This window comes from Lytechinus variegatus, chromosome 5, assembly GCF_018143015.1.
Source record: "Lytechinus variegatus isolate NC3 chromosome 5, Lvar_3.0, whole genome shotgun sequence".
NCBI lineage: Eukaryota > Metazoa > Echinodermata > Echinoidea > Temnopleuroida > Toxopneustidae > Lytechinus > Lytechinus variegatus.
This window is the reverse complement of record NC_054744.1, coordinates 25,838,273-25,865,730: the sequence shown is the minus strand read 5'-3', so window position 1 is coordinate 25,865,730 and position 27,458 is coordinate 25,838,273. Positions and strand designations below refer to the sequence as shown.

The 27,458-nt window shown below is 37.2% G+C and overlaps 1 protein-coding gene across 1 annotated transcript; it reads left to right on the top strand.

Annotated features, from left to right (window-relative positions):
- Nucleotides 1-693: 693 nt before the first annotated feature.
- On the top strand, nt 694-27,217 carry LOC121415815 (N-alpha-acetyltransferase 35, NatC auxiliary subunit-like). The gene is made up of 15 exons (XM_041609151.1): nt 694-763; nt 6,208-6,281; nt 7,201-7,297; nt 8,245-8,434; nt 8,718-8,885; nt 10,012-10,122; nt 11,260-11,310; nt 17,865-17,948; nt 18,309-18,441; nt 19,015-19,193; nt 20,624-20,860; nt 21,110-21,387; nt 24,804-25,011; nt 25,846-26,109; nt 26,842-27,217. Exons 1-15 carry the CDS (start codon nt 726-728, stop codon nt 26,980-26,982), a joined length of 2,253 nt encoding a protein of 750 aa, XP_041465085.1. The 5' UTR covers nt 694-725; the 3' UTR covers nt 26,983-27,217.
- Nucleotides 27,218-27,458: the final 241 nt, after the last annotated feature.

Below are 27,458 nucleotides of genomic sequence, written 5' to 3'. Positions count from 1 at the left end.
ATTATGCAGGCGACTAACCATTATGAAAAAGATATAGATATTTTGAGGGTATTATATAGTCCATCAACGGGAAAGTTGTTCATATCATCACCCATCCTTGTCGCATTGCCAATTGGAGGATATCTCCATAGCATATTGCAATATTCAAATGCTCATAACTTTCTCATTATTCGTCCGATTTTTCTCAAACTTTCTTTGTTTTATTCTTTGATTTTTTCTGTTTCGACACAAGCCTACTTGTTCCAAAGGTTTCATTCCCCTTTAAATATGTCCTTATCTTTCTCTCGGTGTATGTATACATAGATGATTTTCCGGTGATTTTCTCTTTTTTTCGCTCCGAGTCGCTACGCTCCCTCGCCCCGGGTCCTTCGCATGATATTATAATTTTTATAGGGGGGACTATTGGTGCTTGGTCAGTATATTTGGCCATTTATATAGGCTCAAGCCCCCAGAAAGCCCCGTGGCCCCCCCCCCCCCGGCATGCTCCCCCCCCAAAAAAAGAAAAATTAAGTTAGCTTCTTTTTCATCCTCTTCCTATCTGCAACATCTTCTTCTCCTTTCACCCTCCTTTCTCTGCCCTTGGCCCCCTTGGCCATTCTTAAATTTTCGCTGAGATCAGGCCGTTGATCCGACCAGCGTCAAACCGTAGAGTTGAGACCGGCGACCATACGATATACCGCCCGCCGCGCCGCTGGAACGACGACTACGCGACCCAAATCGGCCGAATGGAGAGTTTATGTCGAGCTGCTGAAATGGAAGCGAGGTAATCATTTCTTTTGTCATGTTTGTAGTAAAGTTATAGTTAATTCAATTTCAATTGAACAGTTTTCCCAGCATTTCTGAAACATCTTGAAATAGATCCAAGTTAAGTTTTGCTAGCGTAAAAACTTCCGCCGATTTAGTTGAAAAATGTTCACAATTCAATACATTGTCCCACATATTGAGAATTTTGTCATGTGCTGCGGCATGTTCATGGTCATAGAGTGTAGAACATCATCATAATCTTAAATGTTGCATCATAACTTTGTTCATAGAATGAGTGGACCATCATAAGGCCCATATAACCATATAAACTTGTTCGGCATTATCGTGATCCAAGTCCCCGGTGACTCGGATCCACGGACAATTTTTCACAACGTAAAACATGTCCTACCTGTTTCTACCAACCTCCATCGTAGTTGTGTGTGACTTGTCTCTTTTCAGTCTCCACCAAAGATTGTAGAGCGCCGCGTACGCGCGCTCTACAATCTTTGGTCTATCTTCACTTTATTGGCGTTATAAATCAGATCGAATTGCATCTATATACTCCTTTTCAATCTCTGTTGCTTTAGTTGGTAAATTATACTTTTCATATAAATAAATCATGATTATATTCATCTTCTTATGTTTCCCACACTATGAAATTTGCTTTATTTCGTTTACATTTTTACTAAATAAATCGGCCCCGAGTATATCCCTCGAACAGTCTCAATTGCTTTATTTCGTTGATTCCTAATTTACTAAATAAATCAGGATTGAATCATCTTTTCAATCTCCATTGCTTTATTTCGTAAATTAGTACTTTTCATATACATAAATCAAGATTATATTCATCTTCTTATGTTTCCCACACTATGAAATTTGCTTTATTTCGTTTACATTTTTACTAAATAAATCGGCCCCGAGTATATCCCTCGAACAGTCTCAATTGCTTTATTTCGTTGATTCCTAATTTACTAAATAAATCAGGATTGAATCATCTTTTCAATCTCTATTGCTTTATTTCGTAAATTAGTACTTTTCATATACATAAATCAAGAGTATATTCATCTTCTTATGTTTCCCACACTGAAATTTGCTTTATTTCGTTTACATTTTTACTAAATAAATCGGCCCCGAGTATCCCTCTTCTGCAGACATTGCTTTATTTCGTTTATCCCTAATTTACTAAATAAATCAAAATTGCATCTACTTTTCAGTATATATAGGCTTTATTTCGTCGTACTTTTTAATTATACTATGAATAAATCTCATGTTTGTCATGATTATGCTTTATTTCGTCTATCACGTTTTTACTAAATAAATCAAAATGCATATCTCTCTCTTAACTGTCTCCATGCTTTATTTCGTAAGGTACGTAATTAGAATGTCGGTCTATCATACTCCTCGTGATTCAATTCCCCCTTCATCCGAATTAAACCACTGTGTCACTTGTTTCCTATTTTCGATGATGAATTATTAAGATCAATAGAATTGAATTAAAACAGTATATACTACTCCTCGTGATCCAAGTCCCCTCTCCTAAAAATACAAAACGGCAATTAACCCGTTGATATTCATCTACCCCTCATTTCCCTCCTCTTCAAAACCACTCTGCCACTTTTAGACAGTTTCCTAGAGATGATTAATAAATATTTTCGATAATAAGAATCATTAAAATCAATGAAAATCACATTAAAGACACTATTTAACTGTCTAAAGAATTGAATTAAAACAGTATATACTACTCGTGATCCAAGTCCCCTCTCCTAAAAATACAAAACGGCAATTAACCCGTTGATATTCATCTACCCCTCATTTCCCTCCTCTTCAAAACCACTCTGCCACTTTTAGACAGTTTCCTAGAGATGATTAATAAATATTTTCGATAATAAGAATCACTAAAATCAATGAAAATCACATTAAAGACACTAACTGTCTAAAGAATTAAATTAAAACAGTATATACTACTCCTCGTGATCCAAGTCCCCTCTCCTAAAAATACAAAACGGCAATTAACCCGTTGATATTCATCTACCCCTCATTTCCCTCCTCTTCAAAACCACTCTGCCACTTTTAGACAGTTTCCTAGAGATGATTAATAAATATTTTCGATAATAAGAATCATTAAAATCAATGAAAATCACATTAAAAACACTATTTAACTGTCTAAATACTCCTCGTGATCGGAGTCCCCTTCCCGTGTTAAGTTCGTCCAATTTCCCATAGGAGGGGACTTGGATAACGAGGAGTACTATTACTTGTGATCCAAGTCCCCTCTCCTAAAAATACAAAACGGCAATTAACCCGTTGATATTCATCTACCCCTCATTTCCCTCCTCTTCAAAACCACTCTGCCACTTTTAGACAGTTTAATAGACATGATTAACGAATATTTTCGATAGTAAGAATCATTAAAATCAATGAAAATCACATTAAAAACACTATTTAACTGTCTAAATACTCCTCGTGATCGGAGTCCCCTTCCCGTGTTAAGTTCGTCCAATTTCCCATAGGAGGGGACTTGGATAACGAGGATTACTATTACTCGTGATCCAAGTCCCCTCTCCTAAAAATACAAAACGGCGATTAACCCGTTGATATTCATCTACCCCTCATTTCCCTCATCTTCAAAACCACTCTGCCACTTTTAGACAGTTTAATAGACATGATTAATGAATATTTTCGATAAGAATCATTAAAATCAATGAAAATCACATTAAAAACACTATTTAACTGTCTAAATACTCCTCGTGATCCGAGTCCCCTTCCCGTGTTGAGTTCGTCCTATTTCCCATAGGAGGGGACTTGGATAACGACTAATAGTACTCCTCGTTATCCAAGTCCCCTCCTATGGGAAATTGGACGAACTTAACACGGGAAGGGGACTCCAATCACGAGGAGTATTTAGACAGTTAAATAGTGTTTTTAGTGTTATTAAATTTGTCTTATTTAGTGTTTTGATCATTGTTTCATCAACTTGGAAGAATATACCGCCACAGGAGTGAAAAGAAAGAGACTATTTTTGTCGTTTGAAAAAGTGTCCGAGTCAGTTGTTATTGTGTCAATGGGAAAACGTGTGGTGGAAGGAAGTCCCCGCTCAGTGAGAAGCTTCGCACCGTTTCGCATCGCGAACAATACATTTCTTTTGAAAATCTTCCAACCGTGGATTCTATTGAAAGATTGCTGATATTTGAGGTGTGTCTCAAGTTTGTCCCCAGTGACTTGGATGACGATAAGGCCACTTGTTCATTAATAAGTGGATATAACCTTGTTCTCTGTTACTATTCCCTGTGCACTGTGTGATGAAATAAGGTTGGCAATATTTATTATTTGGTGTGTTTTTTGTTCTGATCTTGGGAAGATGGGGACAATTCGTCGGCATTCATCCTAGCCTGGAGGCGTCTTGGGAGTAATATTATTTCTACTTTACATAGGCTTACTCCCCATGAAGCCTGGCATGGCAAGGCATTGGGCCACACGAAGGAGAGTTTTTGGAGAAAACAATGTTGCTCCAAAATACTTGATTTAACTTGCTTATCACACAATTTTGTATTGGATAAGAAGTTCATTTCCCCCCATTAGGCACTTATAAATTTTTTTTACACAAAAAATAATACAAATATTAAGAAAAATCATGTGAGAAGATGAGCAGATACTCATCGATGATTTTGTCGCTATATTTCCTTTATTCGTAGCCTCGTTACAAGACGCGTATAAGATAGGGCGACAATATCATGAGCAGTGCCAATTAAAAAAACAACTTCAATCAGATGATAATAATCGTGAAATGTAAAATACTTGCATTAGCCAATAAATATTTATGAGCTAATGCAAGTATTTTACAATTCATGGCACTGTTGTCTGCTCCAACAAGAACGAATTGGATTGTAAATTGTTCATTAAATGATGGATAAGTAAAAGATGATTTTCAGAGTTTATTTTTAAACTGATAGTCCGCTCTGGACTTTATGCATACTGTATATACCGTAGTATAGGCCTACATTTATACTATACGACTATCATTATTTTGTTATTAACCTTTGTATATCTGTATTTTATCATTCTGATACTGATGTGAATGCAGAAATAAATCAAACCAAATCAATCGGTCTCAATCTCAACAGGAGAGAGATTAAATTCCAATTTATTAACTCATGAAATTTGCTTAAACTACCAAAATTAATGACATTGATCATTATTTTATCACCACACCATCAACTTTGCAAGTTCCAATAGACTCACCTCTCAAAAACTGATAGAAATTGAAAGGTTAATTTGCCTAATTTTCATACCCTTAGTTTAAGTGGGTAGTGCTCACACAAGCAAGAATAATTTTCCAAGCTTTGTCATTCGAAAGTTGACTTTATTGCTCTCCATATATACATATTGTGAAAGAAATGGATGAAGAGAACAATGGTAGGCGTACATGTAGCTTACATGTAGCTTACATCAAGGTTCCCCTGAGCTATCTGCCCTTTTGTCAGATAGACAGATTCTCGACAATATACCAATTATAATTTCCTTTGTCGTTGTAGGTGGGTTTTGAACACTGACAAGCCGCCTCGGCTGGATCAAAGCTATGTTGCTTTGATATAGTACATGTACAGGAGAAAGTATACAAATGTGATATACAACAGCTTTGGCAACTCTTTTATTTTAATATTTTGTGAAAGAAATGGACTTTCACAAAATGTTAAAAGAAATTATAATTGGAATATCTGTCTATCTGATGGTCAATCGGATCGGGGTTGCCCTAGCCACTAACCCATCTCTGTGGTCTAGTGGTTAAGGCACCAGCATTCAAAGCTGGGGGCCCGGGTTCGATTCCCGGCAGAGACATTTTATCGGCATTACCAATTTTTCCAAAAGGGCAGATAGCTCTGGGGAACCATGATTTAAGCTACGCCTACCATTGTTCTCTTCATCCATTTCTTTCACAAAATGTTAAAATAAAAGAGTTGCCAAAGCTGTTGTATGTATACATAGTTTCACACATGCATACATTTCTCCCCCAAACTTTTTGTTTGCGAACTTGTGCGAGATTCTGATCAAATCTAATTTAAATATAAAATTGGTATCGACTTCAATTTCTTTCATATGTTATTGTTGTTAAATTCTTTTGTAATTTCTTTTACTTTTCAACTTTTCTTTTATTGTTTTATGAAGTCATAAAGTGGTGTGGCAAGTGGTAACTACATACTAGGTGCTAGGGGGATATTCCCTCATCCTCAGCCTTGATACAGTCAAATCATATGTTGTAATGTAAATGAACAATGTATGAAGTATAAAAGGAGAATTGTTATAAAGAACTCTAAAATTTATCTACTGATATTTTAACACATTAGCATGTCTCAATGTTGTCATGTTACCCTATTTACACTGGGTAGTCACTTTACCAAGTAAGTGTGAATTTTACAATGAGGTAGTCAATAGGCTAAACGTTAAACTTATCTACTTTTAATCCAGTCGAGAAGGGATCATGCCCTCAGACCCGTTTGATGACCACGATGGCTGCAGTGCATTTACTCATCATCTGCCGAGTGAGTACACAACACGGGCCCATTTCATAAAACATGTTATACCGGTAATAAAAAATTTGCAGATTAACAGTTTAAAACTACTGAAATAATTCAATGTGAATTGCTGATAGCAACCCTGTTATAGAAATTATCATTGCATCAAGTCTAAATGAAACTTGACCCTGATTTATATATGGTTCATGTCAAAATAAAAGGTTATTAAATGTTCATTCATTTTGTTTCACCAATGTTAAGATTTCAATATAAAAGAGGAAAGCAAGTTTTTTTTATTAATACTTTACATGTACTGCACTGACATGAACCTCTAACCATGCAGATGACTAAATGATTTAATTTAGAAGGTATTAAAGAGCTACAAATTCCATATTTCAGAGTTTGGGACAAAAGAAAGGAAATGGAAGCCGATAAGACAGTCAAGAAAAGCAACCCACTTAGCCGTGCATTTTTAAAACAAAGCCTTCTAAAGAGATATCCCCGGGGCAGGGACCATGTCCAGTAACCAACAAGTTAGCTAAGATAAAATGAATGAAATGTTTTATCATAAAATACACTTTGTACTTTAGATGCAATTTTAAATCTGATAACCAGTTTTTTTTTCCTATTTTTTTTACAAATCACTTCTAGAGCAAGAATTAGGTGAAATTTATTTTATACAGTCTTTCCATATGGCTTTCTAAAATACAGTTACTGCATTTGCATAAGAAGTGTTCGAAGGGCCCTTAATAACAACAACAAAATGTGACATCACTGATTAGTTAGAAATGGTGCTAAGCTGTTCTACTGTCAAATTCAGTAAAATGTAAAAACTCTAAAATTTATACAAATTGTTGAGTTAATTGGATTGATTATTTATTTCATTATATTTTTATGCTGGAAGTCAGATGAGATGAAAATAATGTTACTATTTTACTGTCACCAGGTAGGCAGAATATTCAAAGAAATTGGAAGAACATCACAGAGGAGTTCAATGAAGCTGCTTCACACCTTAAGCTTGGAGAACTTCTACATGACTCCATGTAAGTAATTCGTAATTCTTGTTTAAGCATGACTCTACATGTAAGTCTCACTTAATAACTCTTTGTGAAACTCTCCTCAGGTGTACTGTAGTATGGGTATTTATCCCTTTTCTTGTTCAAATTCTTTTGTTGAGGTAGTGTCTTGACTATTTTGAGTTAATTTTTCTTCAAAACTCCAAGTCAAAATGAGATTTGTGCAGTGTACATGCACCAGGGAAAAAATATCTTGGGGCTCAGGACAATTTTGCCCCCGAAAAGCTGAAAAGCGCTCTGGGAATTAAATGAAAAGCCCCTGAAAATCCCTATTCAATGCAATATGTTAAAGCTTATCCAATGTTGCAGATTTAGGCAGTGGATTGTGAAAAGTACTCCCCCCCAAAAAAAAAAAAAAAATTGTTTGCCTAACATGCAGTGTATGGATAACTTGATATTTACTCGAAAAATTTGATAACAAGAAGAAAATTTAATGAAACGTGTATAAAGTAAGGTTATAAAGAGAGATTCTGAGAAAACTTCCACACCAGGTGATTGAGTAAAAAAAAAACAGTCATTTAAAATTTATCACTAGATCTATCATTAGATAACATCTACAAATATCGGCTTTCATTTTCACTGTATGAAAATGCTCTCTCTCACCCCCACCCATGCACATGCACATTCTTCCTTTTCTGGTTGATAAATTAATGTTTTCTTAGAGTTATACCTCAGTCACATTTGCTCTACGGTGAGTCAAAAACAGCCGTTTTATTCATTTTTACTCAAACGACCTATATGTAGCTGGTACAAAAACATGTTAAAACAGCAGTTATCGACTCGCTGTACGGCTGCCGTAGAGCAAATGTGACTGAGGTATTACATATAATACATCCAGCTATTCAGAATCTTAATCCATCCCAAGGTCAGTATTTGTGAATAATAATACCACTCTCTGTTCCCATCTTCTCCAGTTTTGGTTTATTTGAGGCCATGTCTGCCATTGAGATGATGGATCCTAAGATGGATGCAGGCATGATGTGCAACCAGTCTGGTCACAAGGTACTCAATCTCCAACAGAGCATCGAAGCAGGGAGGTTAAAGACTGCAGATCTCACCAATCATGAACTCATTGGCATCATGGATACCACATTTGCTTGCTTGGTGAGTCACTCCTCTTCTTTTCTTCATTGACCAGCAAAGAATTCATAAATATGTCAATTTATCGATGATCACTGATCTTTCTCATAAGCATTCTCATTGATTTTGAAATCTCCTCATCTTCTGAACAGGCAACTTGGTTGGGTCATTCCCTAGCTTAGACAATCTTTACCAATCTTTATGCTCACGAACCTGACTTGATCGATGATCACTGGTCGATGATCACTGGTCGATTTCACAATTACCAATATCTCATTGATTTTGAAATCTTTCATCCTCTGGACAGGCAACTTGGTTAGAAGGTCATTCACTTGCTCAGACGGTCTTCACTAATCTGTATGCTCATAACCCTGACCTAATCGATGACCGCTGTCTCCGAGCATTCTCCCTGGTCATTCTCAAGATGGTTGACACCATCAAGGACAAGGTCATGAGGGCTGGAGTCTTTGAAGAGGTAGGTTTGAGGACCATCTTTTCACTGTTGCAGAACAAGTGGCAATCAAATGCAACTCCAAAGTTCACATGCAAGATTCAGATTTTTACCAAATCAGGATAGTTCAGTCTGGAGATGGCTCTGATTTCTCTCCTATTTTTCTTCAACTGACCTTCTACTCATATTCTAATGAAGAATCAAGGCAAAGATTTCAACTCTAAACATGACTCCGAGGGAGGAGGGGGGGGGGTATTTCAAACATGAGTATGACTCAATTCAGTCTTATAATCTAGCATTTTGGCATGTCATCAAGGAATTTAACACACAATCCCATTGATGCAGAAGTGCATGCCAACTTCTACGGTAAATTGCCGATTTGTCCACTCTCCACATGGTCTACCTTCATTTAGTCTAATGCCATTCCGTCCTTCAACATTTCGTCTAACAACCCTTTGGTCCAATCATCTCTTTGTCTTATCACCAGTTCGTCTATTGCCATTTCGTCTAATAACCAGTTGGCACAAAACCCATTTTCTTTTCATTAGTTTTGCACAATTAACACTTGAGTTTAATCCGATCAAATGATATATGGACCAAATGGCTATTGGAACAACTGGTGAGTGTTTCATAAAGCTGTTCGTAAGTTAAGAGCGACTGTAAGAACGACTGGTGATCCTTTCTTGTGGTAAACGGTATATACATTGACGATAATTAAGCGCGTAGAAAGGTTTACCAGTCGTTCTTAAAGTCGCTCTTATCTTACGAACAGCTTTATGAAACGGCCCTCAGGTTATTAGACGGAATGCATTAGACTACATGAAAGTAGACCATGTGGTGAGTAGATGAACTGATGATAGACCAAGTGATAGTTGACAAGTTGGCAATTGGACGAATAAGCATTAGACGAGTAGGAAATAAACCACTTATACTTGTTGAGGGACGAACTATGTTTCACATTAGATATACATTTGTAGGTCATTCTGGAGTCCTTTTCTTTCTTCTTCAAACTACTTGTAAAGTGGAGATGTAAACATCCCATTTAGTCAAATCTTGATTATAAAAAAAATGCCATGACAAGTTTACTTCTGATGTTTACTTCTCAGATCATCTCATCTTTATACTGCTTCTATCTTCCAATATCCTATAGGAGGACTTCCAGTCTATGACCTATGGTTTTAAACTAGCCCACAATGTGACAGAGCTACGAGTTGTTGGTATGCTCAAAGAAATAGAAGAAGACTATAACAGGAGAGTCAGGGTAAGCTGGAATCTGTTTCTTAGAATATTTATTTTCTGATTCAAAATCCATTCATATTTTTGTTCAAGTTTAGCATTTGTGTATAATTTTAAAGGTTTTACAAACTTGATTTAAAATAAGTGCATGCCTATAACAAAGTTTATATTAAATTAGTTTTTGGCAGTGTGTTGCAAAATAGAGTGGCTGAACATCAATCTCATCATTACGAATATTTACTTCTCACTCTCAGGTGGTATATGGATACATGTACATGAGAGGAAAGCCTGGCTTAAAATATGATATTTGAATTCAAACATGCAAAATTTATGGCTTTCTTCTGATCAACATGAGCATGTTTTTGCTCAGTGATGTAACTTCCCCATTTGCGAATGAACTGCAGATTCTGCATCTTCGTTTAGGTTATGAAAGCAATATGGGCTGGCACTCTGGACAAAATTGTACACTTTGTTTGAGATAATCTGGGCCCTGACTAACAAAGGAGTGTGACTGATTATATCCTTTTAGTATGCATGTTCACACTTTATATTGAGTTGCAATAAATTACTGTTATAACGGTTCTGCCTCTCGCCTTTCAATCAGAGACTCGTGTACGAAAATCCCACCAGCGCTAGCGTCCTTTGGCACAGTGTTAATCTGAGTTTGCCACTCTCCACCCAGGTATCGATTGGGTACTGGGTAGGATGCTAAAGTTATTGTATGTTTGAATTTGCCAGTGCCATTATGAGGCTGCCATGAATGCAAGGAATGCTCTCCAGGGAGTGGATATTGTGCACTTTCGTGCGGGATTGAAATGAATCCAATGACTGGGGTACATGTAATAATATGCTGGAAAGTGCTTTAAGCCGTATATTTGGGAAAAGGGCTATATAAAAAAAATAATAGCTATGATCATATCAATCTCAACTTAAAATCGAGTACCACCATAATTTTTGGTCTATACATGTCTGCATTTTTCCTATGTGAACAAGAATGTATTGACCAGAACAATGACAATACATTTTGTCTTCGTCATGTGGTAGAATGATTTGAAATAGCACATTATAAATGTTTCACTGGCTTTCTAATCATAATTAAGTTTGATTGTGAGATAGGGCCTTTTCATGTGTTGTGTTTATATTTTTATATTTGTTACAACAGAGTACAAGGGCAAGACAAGGGGAAGACAGGGATACTGCTACAGAATTAGAAGTAAGATTGCTTTTCTCTTTTCTTTTTTTATCTTCCTTTTAGGCTTATTTTCCTGGAGTAATTGCTATTCTTTTTGTGCACTATTTTGCATTAATGAAAACTTGAATATTTGACAAATTTGGTATTATTGCACACAATCAAAAGATAGAAATCAAGTACTGGAGCATATTTGTATCTGAAAAATCTTTCCTTTCCTAAACAAAAACTTATATGCACGTGTTGGTATCTGTAAATACTTGTTGCATTTTTTCTTCATTTGACAGAAAAAAAGAGTAATGTAGATTTTTTTTAAATGCTCAAGGGCATACCTTGCAGATGTTCGATCCTCCTTATTTCTCACATCCTTAGAGAGAAATGCCAGTAGTTGCAGTAAACACTGATTTCATGAGAAAGTCTGTAAAACAAGGCTTAATTGTCAGTATATCATCGAGGATCTAGATCTGGTACAGTTACATAAACTGAACTTTGTGAAATCTTGAAATCTACGCTGAAAAATGTTCAGACTGAAGATCTCCAACACAGATAAGCGCACGTGGGACAGTGTATAATTATTGCTTTGAATGTCTGGCCCGACGCCCTACCCGAATCCTGTGCTTATTTGCTGATTTCTCAGCAATTACACAATTTCTTCCAGAATCCTTTGGCACATACATTTTATTTATACAAACAGACACTTTGGTGGTCATTTCATTGGATTCTGTACGAACTCATTTTGATATCGTTACCAAAACTAGCATTTACCTTTAATCAGGTGGCTTTATATCCCACTTGACTCTGGCACTCAACCAAGTATGAAATCTATTTTTTTTTTTTTTTTTTAAACCCACATGGGCATTTATTATATACATAATTGAACATTCAAAGTCACATCACATGTTTACATAATTCTCTTTCAAACAAATATTCCAAATTAAATTCTCGACAATCTTTTCCTGTTTTGTTTCTTATGAGTATACATTTGTAGATACACCAAAAAGCAATTGTAAGAAATGAATCTAATCCGGTTTCTTTGTGGGCTTTAAGTAAATGCAATTCTGTTACTTGAAGGTCAACATTGTATTCCAACTTCGCTATTGTTGTCAAATAAGAAAAGAATCTCTTATTTAGTTTACACTCAACAAAAGCATGTACATCATCTTCGTCCACATAACAATGTGGGCATCTCCCATCTGTTATAACATTCCATTTAGACAAATTCTTTCTTACAGGCAATAAATTGTATATAACCTTAAAATTGAATTCTTTCAGTTTATTGTCTTTACAGTGACACAAGTTTCTTTTAAAAGTTTTTTTCCAATCTAATGGTGACCTAATTTTCTGTTCCCAATACAAATAGCATCTGTTAGTGTTTGATAAATCTGAAGATAGTAATTTATAGAATTGTTTACTTGAAATATCATGAATATTTTTTAATTGATTTTTTGCTCCTACATCTATTTTGGGAAACTCTAATGAAGGTTTTTTATTGCGGTTGGTGCAAGGTGTTGTATTATCATTTATCCAGATTTTAGGGATAGCCTGACGTAATAAAGTGTAATCAAATATCAATCTTTGCTTACTCTTCTGCGACTTAAGACGGGAATGAATTTCCATTGTAGGTAAGAAATTTCCATTCCTGAGAATATCTTTCAAAAATACTATCCCAGATTTGTACCATTCTTCAAAAAATAGGGTGTTGTTGCGAAAAGTTACATTTTTATTATGCCACAAAATTTCGTAATGTAGACCATGTAGTTTAGAGTGATATTTTAAACATGCATTCTTCTTTATCTTTAACCAGGCCTGTAATATTTCAATGTAAAAAACTGGAAGATGGTGCTTGCATATATGTTTAACATTCCAAGCATCAAAGTCTGAATTAAGGAGTAGTTTCAAACCACCTAAAACATTAAACCAATAAAGGCTGAATTTACACCACATTCCTTTACTTGACGCAAGAGTGCGCCCCAGCCATTTTAGTCGAAAGCTCAATTTTTGGGTATATAGATCAATCATGTTTACCCCTCCATTGTCCAGTTTGTTGGTCATTATAGTTCTTTTCACTTTTTCAATCTTTGTTTGCCAAATAAAATTATATATTAGAGAATTTAGTCTTTTTAACATTTTTTCAGGAATAATATCAACCATAAGAATATGTACTAACTGACTTAAACCTAGAGTTTTGACAATGGTTACTCTTCCAAAAATAGTAAGCTTTCTTTTTCTCCAATTGTCTAATAATCTTTGCAATTTCGATAGTTTATTTTCCCAGTTCATTTTACGTGCTTTTTCTATATCAGGTGAGATGTAAAACCCTAGGTATTTTGTAGGAATATCTGTCCATGATAGACCAATATCATTGAGTGACCATTTGGAGTTACTTCTCCCCACCCACATGATTACTGTTTTAGTTTTATTAAGTTTTGGACCTGCTACATTTCCAAACAACTCAAGTTCATCATTTATCAATTCAAGTGATCTTTTATCTGACACAAAGAACAGGGTATCATCAGCATATTGTAGTACTTTAACGTCACAATTATCTTCTGGTTTCAAAACAGGTATACCTCTTATGTATTCATTATTTCTTATTTTGTTAGACATAAATTCTGCTGCAAGAACAAAAAGTAATGCTGAAAGAGGGCAACCTTGTCTGATTCCCCTTTGTATTGAAAAGGACTCTGATATCCAGCCATTTACTAATACAGAACTTCGAATATCTGTGTACAATATTTTTATCCATGTCTGGAAATTCTTTCCAAAATTCATTTTTTCCAAACATGAGTGCACAAAATTGATATCTATTACATCAAAAGCTTTAGAAAAGTCAACCATCATTATAGCACCATCTAAGTGTTTTCTTTTCATAAATTCAATGGTATCAATTGTAAGACGTATATTGAAGGCAGACAGACGATGTTTTATATAACCTGTTTGTTCTTCGTTAACGATATGTCCAATAACCGATTGCAATCGTGCGGCCAAAACTGCGGCCATTATTTTATAGTCGCAATTTAAAAGTGAAATTGGCCTCCAGTTTTCTAGATTTCTATGGTCTCCTTTCTTATAAATCATTGTAATAAGACCAGCTTTCTGACTTTCAGACATTTCTCCATTTGTGAAGCATTCATTAAGAGCACTCAATAAAATATCTTTGATGTCATCCCAAAAGGTTTGGTAAAATTCTATGGGAATACCATCCAGACCAGGTGATTTGTTTTTATTCATAGAAAAAGCAGCACGTTTGCATTCGGCACTTGTTAACAATCCTTCACATTTATTTCTTCGCTCATCATTCAGCTTTGGAACATGTACTGAATTGATGTAATCATTTCTCTCAGTTTTATCAATATCAGATTTTCTATATAACAATGAATAAAACTTTACCACTTCCTGTAATATCTCTGTTTGTTTAGTACAATATTTATCTTTGTTTACAGATAGCAATTGGGTAATATTTTTTCTTTCTGAATTATATTTCTCTAAACCTAAAAAATAACTTGTGCACTTTTCACCTTTTTCTAACCATCTGACCCTTGCTCTAATAGCAGCACCTTTACACTCTCTTTCATATATTTGTTCTAATTCTTTTTTTATATTGATGTATTCTTTCTGTTCACTGGAATCAATGTCAACATCAATTTTTCTTTGGAGTTCAGCGAATCTTTTTTCTAAAATAGTCTTTTTATCTTTCTTTTTGCAGGCTTTGCTTCTACAATACCTCTGTGTGAATTCACGTGCTTTAATTTTCATATTTTCCCATATTTGCATAGAAGATAAGTGCGTATTTTCTGAAATATTGTTAATTAATAATCTAATTTTTTCTTGATAACATTTTTCTTTTAACACCTCTGTATTCATTTTCCAACATCCTCTTCCTTTTAAAATATTTGATGTTGTCAATTTGAGAGAGATAGCATTATGGTCTGCTTTAAAGCAGGGTCTTATATCACTTGATGTGACCTTTGCTTGCAGGTTTTTACTTATTAACCAATAATCAAGTCTTGATGCAACTCTCAAAGATAAATTTCTCCACGTAAATTGCTTCGTATTTAAATGGGTCTTTCTCCAAATATCTATCAATCTTCTTTGTTTACAAAGTTGAATTAGTTTTTGTGGTGTTTTATAGTATGAACTTTGACTACCTTGAACATCTTTCTTTGTATCCAATATACAATTCCAGTCACCACCTAAGATAAAAGGGGTTTTGTTTTCTGAAATATCGTAAGGAGATAACCACTTTTGCATTTTCATCAGGAAATTTTCTCTCTTTTTTCTTTCAGTAGGTGCATAGACATTGACTAAAACATAATTGTTACCTTCTATCATTACATCAAGGAGTAAAGTTCTTCCATCATTTTGTGAATCTACCTTATTAATTTTTAAAACAATTTTGTCACTTATAAGAACAGCAACTCCGCAAGAATGATTGGTACCATGTGAAAAGAAACATTTTCCTCTCCATTCCATATTAATAATGGTTTCAAGTTCTTCAGTCCAGTAAGTTTCCTGCAAAAACAATATATCAACTTTTTGTTGTTTACACCATCTATATATCTGACTGCGTTTAAGTTTATTCCTTAACCCTCTTACATTCAAGCTTAAAAGGTGGCAAGAAGAAGTAGACATATTTAAAAAGAAAGAATTGTAAAAGGAATTTCAAAGTAAACACACAGTGTACAAAGTTTCTTTAAAAAAGAAGAGAGTTCATCTTTTCTTTGAGGTTTTCTTTCTTGATTTTTGTTTTCGCTTAGATGCATTGCTCATTTTGTTCCGTGCTAGCACTGGATCTGGAGACTCTGCCGAGAGGTCAGACTGATGTTCAGTTACGGTGTCTTCCTCGCACTCTGAGTACTCCGCTGACACAGACTCATCTTCTTGGGAAGACGCGCTGTCATAAGATGTGTTTTCATCTGGCGAGCAACGATCGCTGACGCTTCGATCAGTTGGCTGTACGTTGTTCTCGCGATCTGAGTTGAGTCGAACTTTCTCAATGAATTGCGTGATCTTCGATTGTTGGTGATTGGTCAACTTTGGGGGTGTGGTCTGATCAGCTGTATCTGAACTTCGTTCTGGACGATTAGGGGCTACCTCTCTTGGGCGGGACACGGTAGTCGCCGGCTCACCTGGCTGGGCTGCGTTTGAAGCACGCGTGCTAGTATTGCGAGATCTCTGGTCTACGATGTCTCCGGTTACGAAGGTGGAGCGTCTCTCATCAGTATCAGAACTGTCGTGATGTCGGCGATTAGTAGACGTGGTAGGTAAAGCACGGCTCCGGCTCCGCGTCATCCTGGGTTGACTGTTGCTTCGCTTCTGATTGGGCCGTTTATCTAGTTGTCTGGCGACATGGGGAAAGTCTTTGTCGTGCGGGGCGTTATCCGTATCTTGACTTTCATAGCGTTGCTGTGACACGCGCTGGGTGTCTGCTTGTAGGGACCATCGCGATGACTGGACGTTTCCTGGCCGCTGATTGGACGAAACGGTAGGTGCGTCGTGAGTTGGGCAGCGAGTTTCGATGTGCCCGGTTTGTTTACAACAGCGGCAGACTACCTCATTCACGCATGACGAACGTAAATGCCCTGACTGCAGGCATTTCGAGCATGTCTTATTTGCCGAGTCTGTCTGCCCATGATGGAAGATTCTCCCCTTGAAGTGTCCAAACGTAACTGCTCGTGGGAGAGGAGTAGTTAAATGTTCTATGTATAAAATACGGTCTCCAGTCAAACAATCTGTGAGATGACCATCTACTCTCAATTTCTGATATAAAGTTTTTCCTGTCACTTTGCAATTTCTTCTTTTCAACTCATCAGTGATTACAGACTCATGTACCGACAGTGGTATGTCTTTTATCAGAAGGCGTAAATTACCCTCTTGCCCATCTGATAGGAAAGGGTTCGTGTCATATACACGTACATTTGCATGACGAAGGTTAAGTCCACTGGTAATGAGCCTAATTCGTACATTTTGGTCCGTTATGTACAAACGCCAAAGTCCCCCGATTCTCTGAATCCCTTTGATTTCACTCGAGGATATGACATGAGTGAGACTTTTGAACAGTTCATCCGCTTACAGAGTTTTCTCACTATATTCAGGGATATCTTTGTTTTTGAGGAAGATTGGCTTACCTCTGGTACCGTTCGGTGCATGACTTTCACCGGCCGCCATATTGTAGCATTCCGTTGAGGCGGATTCTCGCTCTAAAAATCGTTCAACATCCACTTTTTTGCGTCCTCAGAATAGAAGTTTTCCAGCTCAAAAGTTCCAAAATGATCTAATATCCAAAACCGTCTATACGTATAGTCCACTTTTATCGAAAACTTTCAAAATAAGGAGGATTTCCTAGCTCCGTCAAAGAAGTCGTGACTGCTTCGATGAAGTGAAAAATGCCAATCTATTTTTGAAATTTTTTTGATCATATCATTTTATCCATGTTGTACATTTAGTATGAAATTACATGTTTCCTTTGCACATATAAGTGATGATATTTGTATTTTCTCCCAACTTTTTTTAAATTCCCTGTCCTTTTTTTCATTTCTTTATTTTGTTTTTATTTTCGGATATTTTTCTTCCAACAGCATGAAGAGTGTATTGCAGTGGTGTCAAGGATAAAGTTTTGTAGGATGTTTTATTCAGCTTTGCTAGCATTCACCAAAAAAGAGGTAGGTTGTTTGAGAAAAACTTGCTACCCGAACTGTCCAAAGTGTACAAGGGAAAGTAATGTTTCTCTAAGGATAGTATTGAAGATGATAAAGGAGAAGGAGAAAGAGTAGTTATAGAAATACTGGTAGTACAGGTAGATGTAGTAGTTACATCTGCAGCGCAGTTATCATAGCTTGAGCGGGTCAGAAATTTGAGTATTAATAATGGAGAAAGAGGGTTGGACATACTAGTAAACAAGGATGTTCGATTAAACAAGTTGATTGTTTCATGGAACTTTAGAAAGTGTACAAGCTAAATCACTTGAAAATTTGAGGTCTGTCAGTATGTGAAATCAAGCTATGTTATTTTCTTCTACACAGATCAAACAATCAGTTGAAGAAGGCAAGAAATTACTACTCCTTGCATTAGACCTACTACCACCAATACAGAAGACAGTCGAGTTAGGAGATCCACAAGTCATATCAGAAGATGAGTCATCACCAGCCATGCCAGGTACTACAGATTCTTTCCCTTGTAACATATCTTTGGATATAAGGCATTTATGCATATAAATAATATGATATTTTTCAAATTCCTTTTATAATGCAAAACAAGGTTTCTGCAAAATTGAAATATTAGATATTTATGGAAAGAAAATATGCGATAAATTGCAAGTGTGTGATGTCATCGACTCGCTCATTTGCACTTTGAACATGTTGTGTATATAACTAGTGTGTGAAATCAAGCAATATTTTTTAATGTCATAATTTTTTATTTTACACCTGTTTTTTAAATGAAATTTTGAGGTTTGAAATTTCTCTATTCATTTGAATTACTTTGCCCGATAGATGTTGTTGGCCTTTTAATGTAGGCACCCACTTGTTAATGTTTGAAATATCTAAAAAAGATATCATGTATTTTTAAGTATTTCGATTTTCAAATGCTTAGGGGTAATATATTGAAATGATGACTAACATGCATATTGATTCATCATATACACATGTATTCTTCATTAATAATCAGAATTTATAGAACTTCCGATGGAAGGCATTCTTCTCAATTCTGAAGTTCTTATTTTGTTCCCAGATTACCCGAACATGATGGGCTTTGAGCCGTTAGTCAATCAACGTCTGCTGCCCCCAACGTTCCCACGGTATGCCAAGATAATCAGTCGGAGGGATGCCATTTCATATTTAGAAGGTCTGGTGACGAGACTGAGAACAGTTTGTGAGGTCACCAGCTTGACATCCTTTCATTCCATAGTAGTAAGTTAGAATCTATTATCATTTCAATGTCATTGGATGCAAGTTTCCTTGCAGACATCCAGGGGTGGTATTCTGAGATCCATTTTATCTCAGATAAAATAAAATATTTTATCTCGGTTAAAATCAGTAAGATAAAATACCCTTAAAATCTCTCCGAATTGGTATTCTGAGAACCATTTTATCTTCATTTTATCTCTGTAAGACACACCTATTTTTTAATCAATATCCAATAAGAAACGCGCTTTTATAGCTCTCTCATATCACTCAACCAATTAAAATCCATTCCGCCAGGAGGTGTGGCAAAGAGGTGAGATTGCGTCAATTTATTGACTTCAAATACGCTTGCACTATACGCTTACGCGTCTTTACCGAGATTTCATTTTAACAAAAAGGACAATACTTTCATCTTTTTTCGAAGTCTTTATCGCATCTTTTCAAGCATCATTTTAAAGACAATATTAGTCAAGAAAAGTTTTATGAAATACTCTCTGATTGTACAGGAACAACGTTAAGGTGTTATTCTCAATAAATATATAATTTTTCTTCATTTTTATGTCACCATTTGGTGTTAATTCACCTAGAAATATTGGTGAAATAAACGTCGCAGAGATAAAATAGCCTCTACCCTCTTTTAAGTTTATTTTATTTTTTCTTCAAAGTAACATGGGCGCAAGCACATCATCTGCGCTGCAACGGCCAGATACGCGATGGGTAGGTGTAAGCAGGCATTGTTCTGTTGCGTATCATCTGTAGATACGCAAGATAAAATTTATACGCAAGATAAAATCTAAAATTTTATCTGAGAGATAAAATCTCATCTCAGAATACCAATTTCATTTTAAGAGATAAAATAAAATATTTTAAAGATAAAATGACCTCAGAATACCACCCCTGGTCTTGATATTTGTGGTGCCTTCAGCAAGGAATTAATCTCTTGCCACCAGACATGCCAAAGCAAGGAATGGTTGTAAAGGAGTCCATTTATTATAGTTTGTTTTTTTACTGGATATTTTAGCTGGGTTAAGCAAACAATGTCCAAAAAAGTTTATCCACAAAAAGCTTGTACATGTACAGGCATCTAGTAACCTTTCAAACATTGTCTTTTATGACAGGATTTATTTGCCAAGTGTAGCAAGCAGTAACTTATGTCCACTCAAGGCACATTCATAAACAGCTGGTACAGGAGTCTATTAATCTTGACATTGTCTCTTGTAACAGTATTTGTTTGCAGAGTTTAGCAAGCAGTAATTGTTGTCCTCTGAAGGCTTGTTGATAAACAAGTGGTGCAGGAGTCTGTTACTGTTCAGATTGTTTTTCTTGGCAGTGTTTCTTTGCAGAGTTCTTTAGCAGTGTCTTATGTCCTCACAAGGCTTGTCCATAAACAACAGGTACAGGAAACTGTTAACATTGACAATTGCCTTTATTCACAGGATTTCTTTACAGAGTTCAGCAAGCAATGTCCCTGCGTTCTCTCAAGGTCAGTTCTTCAGCAGATCTTCCTGCCATACAACAACAAGAAAGTTTTTGGTGTGGAACTGGTCCAAGAGTGCTTGAGGGATACCTTGAGGGGGTTTGTTTGTCCCCCTGTCCTAGCTCCAAGGTCACCGATCTACAACAATGCCCAGGCCAAGGAGATGGCTGACTCTATGTTGATGCACTCGGTCAGGGTAAGGGAACCTCTTCTACAAATCTAACCATTATTTTCATAATCATCATTGTAAATGTTAATGTCATAATTACTATTCCTGTCATTCTAACCACCGTTACTGATTCTTAATATGTCATGCTTTGGATAAGGAAAGATGAATTGGGACAGTGGAGATATGTGCCATTGATATCAAAATAAAGAACAGCTTTTCATGTTCACAGAAAGAGAAGTTAAGCCATTCACCTTTCTCTTTGGTGTTTCTGCACAGCCTATGTGCTCCCTGATCCAAATCCACGGTCACAACCGAGCCAGGCAAAGGGATAAGTTTGGGCAGCTCCTGGAGGAGCTCGCCACCCTCCAGGATCAAGCGGAGAAGGTCGATGCCAGCCTCCACACCATCATGTCAAAGGCAGAGGTCCGCAAGACGTACGAAGCATCCTTCAGCTGCTGGGTTATGTACCACACGCTACGCACCATGATACTCTACGTTCAGTCGGGATTCGAGCTGGAGCTTTATGGCATTCATGAATACCACTATATATTCTGGTAAGCTTTTTCTAAAGGCTTATCTGCATACCTGCCAACTTACTCAAATTAATAGAATCAGTCCCGATTTTTGAACGAAGAGGGAGAGCACCTTCAACCTCTTTGTTGCTATTTTTGTGAAATTCTGTCTGTACTGATCTATAGGAAACTATGCATTGTCTCTACTTTCAGTGTCCACCTTCCCATTTGTACCACTTTCTTAAAGGACAAGTCCACCCCCAAAAAAGTTTACTTGAATAAAAAGAGAAAAATCCATCGAGCATAACACTGAAAATTTCATTGAATTTGGATGTAAAATAAGAAAGTTGTGACATTTTAAAATTTCGCTTAATTTCATAAAACAGTTATATTGCACATCTTGGTCGGTATGGAAATGAGGAGACCAATGACATCATCCACTCACTATTTCTTTTGTATCTTATATGAAATATTCTAATTTTCTCATGATTGTCACTTCCTCCATGAGCATGTGGAATTAGTATTGTTTAATACTATGTGGTTCAGTCAAGTTGGTCCTTAATTGCCAAATTCGTAAAAACTGAAATATTTTATAATTCAAACAATAAAAAACAAAAGAAATAATGCGTGATGGACATCATCGACTGACCAATTTGCATGTCACTGAACTGTGCATATCACTGTTTTGTGTCAAATAAGCGAAACTTCAAAATGCCATAACTGTTTTATTTTACATCCGATTTTGATGAAATTTTCAGCGTTATGTTTTTGTCTGATTTTTCTATATTTATTCAAATCAACATTTTTCTGGGGTGGACTTGACCTTTAAGTTTCAGGGTTAGCAGGTACATGTATGTATCTGATTGCATCATAATTTGCTGGCACCAGCTCCTTGTGATAAGGCCTGGGAATATCTGTAATATATAACTACCTCCTCGGTCAAACAAAAACATTCCTTGGCCTGATACAGGCAATGTGGGACCGGAAGTCTGTTTCATGAAGCTGTAAGTTACGCCTGACTTTACGCACGACTGGCAGAGATGCCAACCCTCCCGATTTCATCGGGAGGCTCCCGAAAATTCATCCCAACTCCCGCCCTTACGATTACCATCCTTATCCTCCCGAAATTACGATTTTTTTTGCATTGATCAAATTGGATTGGAAGGACATGTATCGTCTGCTAACTTTAGCATACATGTATTAACTCCATTACGTTCGCTGCTACTAAATTCTGTGTGAAAGGTAGACAAATAAGGAGCAGCGAAAAGCTGGTGCATGTGATATGCCCAACGGAAATCCACTGTGCACCAGGCCGGTAGGCCCGGCTAGCTTCGCGAGGCGTGTGCGCTCGCGGCCACTGGATTTGTCGAGTCGTGCGGTGGAATATCGGTGTGTGATTTCGGCGTATTGATGGGTTGATATTGACACGAAATGGCAGAAAATCGACAAAAGAAGACCAAGAAATGGTCTCAGAAGTATAAGACTGAATACAGTCTCCAGTACCTGTGTGTTCGGAAGTCGGAAAGAGGAATTTACCATGCATTTTGCGCAATTTGCAGCGTGGACATTTCAGCTCAGTTTAGCACGGAGGTCGTGATGATAATTCAGAAGCACTTAACGTTCGGGCAAACGGCATAGGCCTACGGACATTGCGAAGACAAGATCTTCCACTAGTTGTCTTTATTTCACCAAGCAAGGGACCAGCGCTGAGCTTTTCTTTACTGGATTTATAGTGGAACATAACCTGCCTATAGCCGATAGTGATAATTCCTCCTTATTATTATTGTTGAACAGGTACTTCTTTTGTCCCCTCATTTTTTTACATGTAAAAATGCATATTTTATATTTTTTCTGTTGAAAAAGTGGGAAAAAAGTTTATTTGAAAACATGTGAAATGCCCCAAAATAAGGGTCAGATTGCACCAGAGAGCATCTAGAAACCCAGAGCTTTCAGGGCCCTAAGCTAAGGCGGGCCTAGAACCCCGGGGGGGGCACTCAGTATATAATGCATAGTGGGTATGTGCCGCGGAGGGGACCCCCATTTTTACACTCAAATTTCCGTTCCAAGGCATAGCATTTTTGCCTTGTTGAGAAAAAGAACAAAGAAAGCCGCTCCAAGGCATAGCATTTTCTTCTTATCGAGAAAAAAGAAGAGAGAAATCCGCTCCAAAGCATCGCATATTTTTTGTTACGCCGCTCCGATCGCATTGAATGAGCTGCAATTTTGGTGAAAAGCGGCCGCAGAGCTCCACCGGCGGAGGCCGCGCTATCTGCATCATGCACGCATGACCGTTCCATAGGGATGCATACGCACTCACACGCTGGCGATCCGTTCCAAGGACCCCCGTTTTCACAAACATTTGTCGTTCCGAAGCCCGTTCCGAGGACCCTCCTTGTTACAACAAGCCCGCTCCAAGGCCCCCGTTTTTCGTCTCGCCCGCGGCACACCCCCACCACTTTTTTGGTCGAGTGCCCCCCCCCCCCCCCCCCCCCCCGGGCCTGGACCCCGGCCGAAAGGGTCGAGCTCTACGCGCACATAATTTGGTGGCGGTTGCAAATCCTCCCTAATTCTGATTTCCAAAAGTTGGCATCTCTGGACTGGTGACCTTTTCTTGTGTTTAATGATATATCCCCACCTAGCTGGTTATGCACATAAGAACATTTTCCAGTCATGCATAAAGTTGCACAGAGCTTTACAAACGGCTTTGTGAAACACAACCTAAGGAGTTAGAAATGATGACTTAACCATATGATAGGGAGTGGGTGGTATTATAACAAATTGACAATTCTTAAGAGTTATTTGTAACAGCTCTGCTTTTAACCAATTTACCCTTCATATATCTGTCTCCGATTTGTAATTTTCAAAATTTCTTACCATTCATTTATTGAATTATTTTATTGTATTGTTTATCATTGATGTTTTGTTCTTTCTTATCAAATATTTTATTGTATTATATTTTGTGACATATGAAAATAACCAAACTGAAAGTAAAAATGAAACATCAGGACCCCCATCTCACAAAGAGTTACATGTACAATAGATCCAATCAACCACAACTATGGAATGCCATCAACATCTAAAACGCATGTTTGTACAAAATATTTTCTAGATATGATGTTAATACCATGGTCACATTTGTTCTACGGCGCCCGTTCGGCGAGTCGAAAACAGCCGTTTTATCATTTTTTATTCAAACCACCTGTATGTAGTTGGACAAAAAATGTTAAAACAGCTGTTTTTGACTCGCCGTACGGCCGCCGTAGAACAAATGTGACCATGGCATTAGTCATACATTCATAATTTTCTTGAAGATTCAGTGTGCTTTTCTTTGCTTACAAAGGACATTGTGCAAATTTCCTGAAGAAAAAAATATGACATTGTTGGATTTCCATATAGTTGAGGTTCATCGGATCAATTGTAACTGTTGGTAAGACAGGGCCCTGATTTGTCATCCATAGGTACCTATCAGACTTCCTTTATGCCTGGTTCATATCTACATTGAGTCAAGCAGACAGCATGTTGGGTGATCATGAATCACAGTATACAGAACCCCAGGGCAAAGGTCGTAGTAACAAGAAGAAGGCCAAGAGAAAGAGACCAAGACCTCTGGAGCGAGAGCTTGCCCTCAGTAAGGCACAACAGGCACTCTGTTCAGGGTACTACAAGGTATGGACTTGTTTGAGTTTTGGAGGCAAGTAGTGGTATCCTCAGAAATGAAGACAGTTTGAACTTTGAAGTCCAGTCTTGCTCATTAGTGAAATTATATTTCTTACCTTTCTTATTTGTTAGGATTTGGTGAATAGATTATCAATTGACAATTTATATATGCAGGGCCTAGGGCCAATCGCACCAAGCCTTCATACAAGGATACATTTTATTACTAAATTTCAAATTTATATGAATGAGAGAATTCAGTGGGAATCGATGCATTAGTCCAAAATGGGGAGAATCTGAACCAATACACCATGATGATGAAAGTAATATTGTGAAACGAAACTGGGCTAAGGAAAATTGGAGCTAAGCAATAGCCAATTGCAGGCAAAATTGCACGTTAATCGCGCTATGTATGGTAAAATCATCAATTTTCACAAGCTGTGATACATGTAGTCCTTGGTTAAGGCATTAAACACTGGCTAAGCAGATAGTATGGGGTTAAGAAAGACAGTGTGAATATAAAAAAAAGATAGTATGGGGTTAAGGATAGTCCGGGGTTAAGGAAATGCAGTGTGAAAAAGCATATATGATGTAATATTACGCTGGGCATCAGATTCTGGCTTGCCAAAAAAGAGTTATGCTTTCCCTTCACTCCCTTGGGAACATTCCAGAAAGACCTTCCTGGCTCATCGATGCTTCCAAAGCACATGTGTATATGATGAGAGTCCGAAGGTTTGACATGTAAGTTCACTTTTCAGCCCTTATTGTGATGCTTGGCACTGATGACCGCATACCTCTATATTAGTGCCTGTATCCTCTTTGGTCTCTATCCCCACCTTTCTGCAGGCCGTGATGGGCTTCCGACTAGACAGCAAGATCAAGCAACCCAACTCAGAGTTTGACAACGAGAAGGTCCGCTTTGAACATCGCTTCAATGCCTTTGCCACAATCCTCACCCCACCCCTGGTGCAATATGATCAGTTCTGTGAGATCACTACCCCTAAGGCAGGTGACACCCCACCCAGGTCGTTGGCCCTCTATGGGACAGCGTCGGAGCTCTTCTCGCATGCTGCGGAACTCTTGGACAAAGTCCCAAGTCCTAATGCAGAGGTGAGAAATATTCAAAATTCGGGGGGGGGGGATGGTGTCCCCTTTTCAATGATTAAATTCAAACTTGCCTTACTTTGTCTGATTTGTTTTGAGATTCGAATTTCAAAAAATAGAATGACTTTCTTGACAAGTGGAGTGTTGCAAGGAACTTGCAAATTGACCTATCAAATTGAAATTTAGAATCAATTACAAATTACTTCAGTCAATATCCCCCAAATGATTTGTTTAAACGCTAGTACCTAATGGTCATGCCGAAATTGACCTTGTCCATTTAACAATTGATAACAACCTTTTGGTATTTCAGAGCCTGGTTGATTAAAGAAATATGTCATCTGGATTTCTATGTTGTATACATTAAATTGATTTGGTAAATGCTTGAAATCTGAACTTCATTACCCCACTTGCAGCTTGTGTAAATGTAGTGTAATGATACAACAGTATAAAAGTCCTTGAAAAAACCCACTATGCCCTTCAAATCATGTAAATAAAAAGAATGTGCCAGTGCCTGGAATTGCCTGATAATTTGCCCCTCGCAGTGCCACACTGGGGTAACACAGGATTATTGCACGAATAGCAATATTCAGTCATTGATCACTTGATGATAATAGTCATTTCAAATTCTTCATAGTCATTGATCTTTGTAAATCCACCAAGCTACGAGTGAGCTTCAGTTCTTTAATACTCCTGTAACTAATTGTCATATTTTTTTTTCTTTCCTGATCTCTATTTTAGATCCAGAGTCTTATCCGAGTTGCCAAGACAAACAATGTGGTATTGAGATTACTTGTAGGAGGGCATAAGAGAGACTCTCAAGCGCCACCGCAATTTGATTTTAACACCCATCGGACTTTCCCCATAATTAAGCTGGTTTGATAATTGGCAGAACACAGTGAGAGCAAGATGGACTTATAAGCTGGTTTTGAAATGAATGGAGCAGTGACTCATTTACTCTTTACTCGTTGGATGTTCTTCAATGAATTTTTGTGACGGTGAGAGTAAGAGGGACGTTTAACCAGGTTTGAAAATAAGCAGAACAAAAACTTACATGGTCTACACTCGGGAGTTTCTTCAGTGAATTTGATGAAAGTGAGCACAAAAAGCTTTAGAACACGGACTCACATTTTCTACATTCATTGGATTTTCTTTCAATGAACTTGTCTAAAGCTAGTGCAAGAAGGGTAGAAAATAATTATTTGAATGCAGCCTCTTAGGGGCTACACTGTATCAAAGATACTACAAGGGGAAGATCTGACACTTTGGCGATTTTTGAAATGCTTGATTAATGCTCATGGGGAAGGGCGCCCACTAGCGTTGAGTAAGTAAACCTTCGCACATTGGCACGCCGCTGT